Source organism: Plectropomus leopardus, unplaced genomic scaffold (assembly GCF_008729295.1).
Source record: "Plectropomus leopardus isolate mb unplaced genomic scaffold, YSFRI_Pleo_2.0 unplaced_scaffold8706, whole genome shotgun sequence".
In the NCBI taxonomy this organism is placed as follows: Eukaryota; Metazoa; Chordata; class Actinopteri; order Perciformes; family Serranidae; genus Plectropomus; species Plectropomus leopardus.
Genome location: NW_024695972.1, coordinates 1 through 3992, shown reverse-complemented (window position 1 = coordinate 3992; position 3992 = coordinate 1). Strand labels below are relative to the sequence as shown.

The 3992-nt window shown below is 45.7% G+C and overlaps 1 protein-coding gene across 1 annotated transcript; it reads left to right on the top strand.

Moving 5' to 3' along the window:
- Positions 1-302: 302 nt before the first annotated feature.
- On the top strand, positions 303-3879 carry LOC121940444 (DNA replication licensing factor mcm5-like; the record flags this gene model as incomplete). Its single annotated transcript, XM_042483220.1, has 10 exons — positions 303-429; positions 513-641; positions 732-904; positions 1011-1166; positions 1813-1982; positions 2185-2356; positions 2583-2694; positions 2776-2919; positions 3006-3071; positions 3703-3879. Coding segments are annotated over 10 exons (1426 nt in total), but the record flags the coding sequence as incomplete, so codon positions are not given.
- Between the last annotated feature and the right edge of the window lie 113 nt (positions 3880-3992).

The window sequence follows — 3992 nt, the reverse complement described above, 5'->3', positions numbered from 1 at the left end:
GGTAATATTTTTTTTTTCAGTAATAATTCTTTAAGGGTAATGTTTTTTGTTGTAATGTGTCTATTTTTTATTCTATGTTTACTTTATTTTGCTTTAATGTTTCAGTTTGTTTATTTTTTTTGTAGTGCTGCTTTCTTTTTAAATGTGTGACTTCCTGCTGACAGTGACACTGTACACACACATTTCAAACTAATATTTTTACTCATGTCAGTGAATTTGAGGTGACTTTTTGACTTCGTACCTGCTGCTCTTTCGCTCGTCCTGTATTTTTAATTTTTTTTTTTTTTTTTTTGTTTATTCAGAGATGACCTGAAGAGACACTACACCCTGGGGGAGTTCTGGGTGGAGGTGGAGATGGAGGATCTCGCCAGTTTTGACGAGGATCTGTCCGACTGTCTCTACAAGCTGCCGTCTGAGAACCTGCCTCTGGTCAGTCCGGAACTGAAATAAAAGTTTTAAAAAAGCTCAGCTGCCATGATTTCTCTGCTCTGACTGTTTGGCGTTTGTTACAGCTGGAGGAGGCTGCGAAGGAGGTGGCGGATGAGGTGACTCGTCCTCGTCCTGCAGGGGAGGAGACGGTCCAGGACATCCAGGTCACGCTGAAGAGCGACGCACATCACGCGTCTATCCGCGGCCTCAAGGTACCCACGCACACTCGTCTGCGCGCCCCGTTTTTCCGTACTTCTCGCAGAGCTTTCGGTCACGTGTTGTGGTGTCCTCGCCTCTCGTAGTCGGAGCAGGTGTCTCGTCTGGTGAAGGTGCACGGCATCATCATCTCCGCCACCGCGGTGAAGGCGAAGGCCACCAAGGTGTGTCTGCAGTGTCGCGGCTGCCGCAACGTCGTCCCCAACATCCCCCTGCCTCCGGGCCTGCAGGGTTACGCGCTGCCGCGCAAGTGCAGCAGGTGAGTGTCCGCACCTGCATCAGAGACGCGGGGAGGCGACCGACGTGTGGAAACATTTCAAACCTTCAGATGCAGATATTTTCCAACAACTTTTCTCTTTTCTCAGTGACAATCCCGGCAGAGTGAAGTGTCCCGTGGACCCGTACTTCATCATCCCGGACCGCTGCGTCTGTGTCGACTTCCAGACTCTCCGCCTGCAGGAGTCTCCAGACGCCGTGCCTCATGGAGAGATGCCCCGTCACCTGCAGCTCTACTGCGACCGGTGAGGAAAAACTTTAGAAAAAAGTTAAAAATTAAATTAAAGAAAAAACCTGGAAAAAGTGCTCAGAATTGTAACAATTCTGTAACACGAAAATCAAGAAATGTAATAAGAAAATCATCAGAAATGTAGTAATAAATAAAAGAAACAAAAATGGCATGAAAAAAGTGCTTTAAAATTATTATAATTCTGTCAAAATAAGAACAAGAAATGCAGCAAGAAAATTACCTGAAAATTAGTAAAAATAAATAAAAGAAAGGAAAAGGGTCTAACAAAGAGAATGAAAAGGTGCTTAAATAATTGTAATTATTCTATAACATAATTTATAATTATGGTAATTATAAATATATTTTCCCACAGATTTTTTTAATAGATATTTTTCTCTTTTATAAAATAAATCTTTCAAATCTAGTTTTATTTTTATATAATTTTGAGATTTTTTTTCTTTTATTGTACATTGGGTGCTTGTACAAGTTGTTTATGGACTTTTTCCCAATATTTTATAAAGAAACCAGTTTGCTTGAAGGTCAGAGGTTTAAATACTGAAAGCAGCAGGAGAATCGTGACGTCACTGAAGGTTTCAAAGGTTTAAATCTGTTAGTTTTCTCACATAATCAGAAAAATGAAGCTCAGACTCTCCTGCTCTCAGGTACCTGTGTGACCGCGTGGTCCCCGGAAACAGAGTGACCATCATGGGAATCTACTCCATCAAGAAGATGGCGGCTGCGAAGGCCAAAGGCAAAGAGAAGAGCGCCGGCGTGGGAATCCGAGCGTCTTACCTGCGCGTGGTCGGCATCCAGATGGACACAGAAGGCGCCGGTAAACACGAATCTCTGCATCTAAACCCGAGCTGCTCTGAAAAGTTATTAGTAGATTTTTTAGATTCAATCCGACAAATCGCTTTATTCAAATTTATTCAAAAAACAATATTTTTTCAAAATTCAGTGTACGGGTCAGGACGGAGTTTTCCGTGCTCGGTGTGAGGGACGAAGAAGAAAACGCCTTTTTTTTTGTCTTGCAGGTCGTGGAGCTACCGGGTCCGTGTCTCCACAGGAAGAGGAGGAGCTCAGAGCGCTCGCCGCCACTCCCAACGTCTACGCGTCTCTGGCTCGCTCCGTCGCTCCGTCCATCTACGGCAGCGACGACCTGAAGAAGGCCATCACCTGTCTGCTGTTCGGAGGCTCCAGGAAGAGGTGAGGCCGCCGCATTTTTCTTTATCCTGCACAGTTAAAAAACCAAAAAATAGAAGCCGAATGTGCAGGTGAGATTCAGAATCACGGTATCAAGAAATAAAAACACGTATGATCAATAAAGTACAGTTAAAAGGCCGATATGAGCGAGCAAAAACTTAAAATGATTTTTTAAAAAGTCTGTTTCCTCCTCACGTGTTGAGTAAAGTTTGCGTCCTCGTCCCTCCAGGCTGCCCGACGGTCTGACGCGTCGAGGCGACATCAACCTGCTGATGCTGGGAGATCCCGGAACCGCCAAGTCTCAGCTGCTCAAGTTTGTGGAGAGGTGCTCGCCGATCGGGGTATTTATCCGCTCTGCTGAATAAAAGCCGCTCCGCAGGCGTAAATGCAGCGTCTGACGCAGAGTCTTCGTGTGTCTCCAGGTTTATACGTCGGGTAAAGGCAGCAGCGCCGCCGGTCTGACCGCCTCCGTGCTCAGGGACCCCAACACCCGCGGCTTCATCATGGAGGGCGGAGCCATGGTGCTGGCCGACGGCGGAGTCGTGTGCATCGATGAGTTTGACAAGGTGAGAAAACGATCGTGAGCAGCGGGATGTTTGACGTTTAACTTCGTGTCGCAGGATTAAAGAAAAAACTGCTTTCTGTCGTTCAGATGAGAGAAGACGACAGAGTGGCGATCCACGAAGCCATGGAGCAGCAGACCATCTCCATCGCCAAGGTATTCGCCGCTCGATCTCTGCGTTAAACACAGGCCACGGTCAAAAACTCTACACACTTTTCCGAAACACTGACGGAAAACGTCACAAGGTCAACGAAAGACGCGACGGAGAGTTCATGAGGTTATTGATTTTGGTCTGCTGTGATCGAACTACAGTGTTCAGATGATGGATTACTAAAAGCACTTTCTAACTTTTTGGGTTTTTATCCACCGAATAGTTTAATTATTCATTTTTTTGTAATTGTAGACGTACAGATAAAATATAACATAAGAGGCGATAACAAATCGACGTTTTGGAGAGTTTATCGTCTGATTTAAGCCCGTGTTTCTGAAAAGCTGAAGCAGCAGCACTCAGCTCAGTAAACGGCTTCACGTTCACGTGTTTTCGAGTTTTTTGGGCTCATGCAGACGGTGGATTTCTTAACGTAATAAAATGGCTGATTCCTCAAATAGCGGCCAATTAAATGTTGCTGTTGCAAGGAATTGTGGGACAGAATTAGCTCCTTTCCTTTGGTAAAGGATGCTTCACATATGTCTGTTATGAAGGAAGCACTGAAGCTCCTTTTCTTAAATATTCGGAGAATTCAAACAGAGTTGTTGACAGGACAAACTGAATCCGTCTCGTCCTCAGGCCGGCATCACCACCACGCTCAACTCTCGCTGCTCCGTGCTGGCCGCCGCCAACTCCGTGTTCGGCCGCTGGGACGACACGAAGGGCGAGGACAACATCGACTTCATGCCCACCATCCTGTCCCGCTTTGACATGATCTTCATCATCAAAGATCAGCACGACCAGCAGAGAGACATGGTGAGACGCGGCTGCTTTAAAGGGACAGTTCTGATTTTTTAAAACTTTGAAATCAGCGTGAGCATTAATATTGAGTGTGTGTGTGTGTGTGTGTGTGTGTGTGTGTGTGTGTG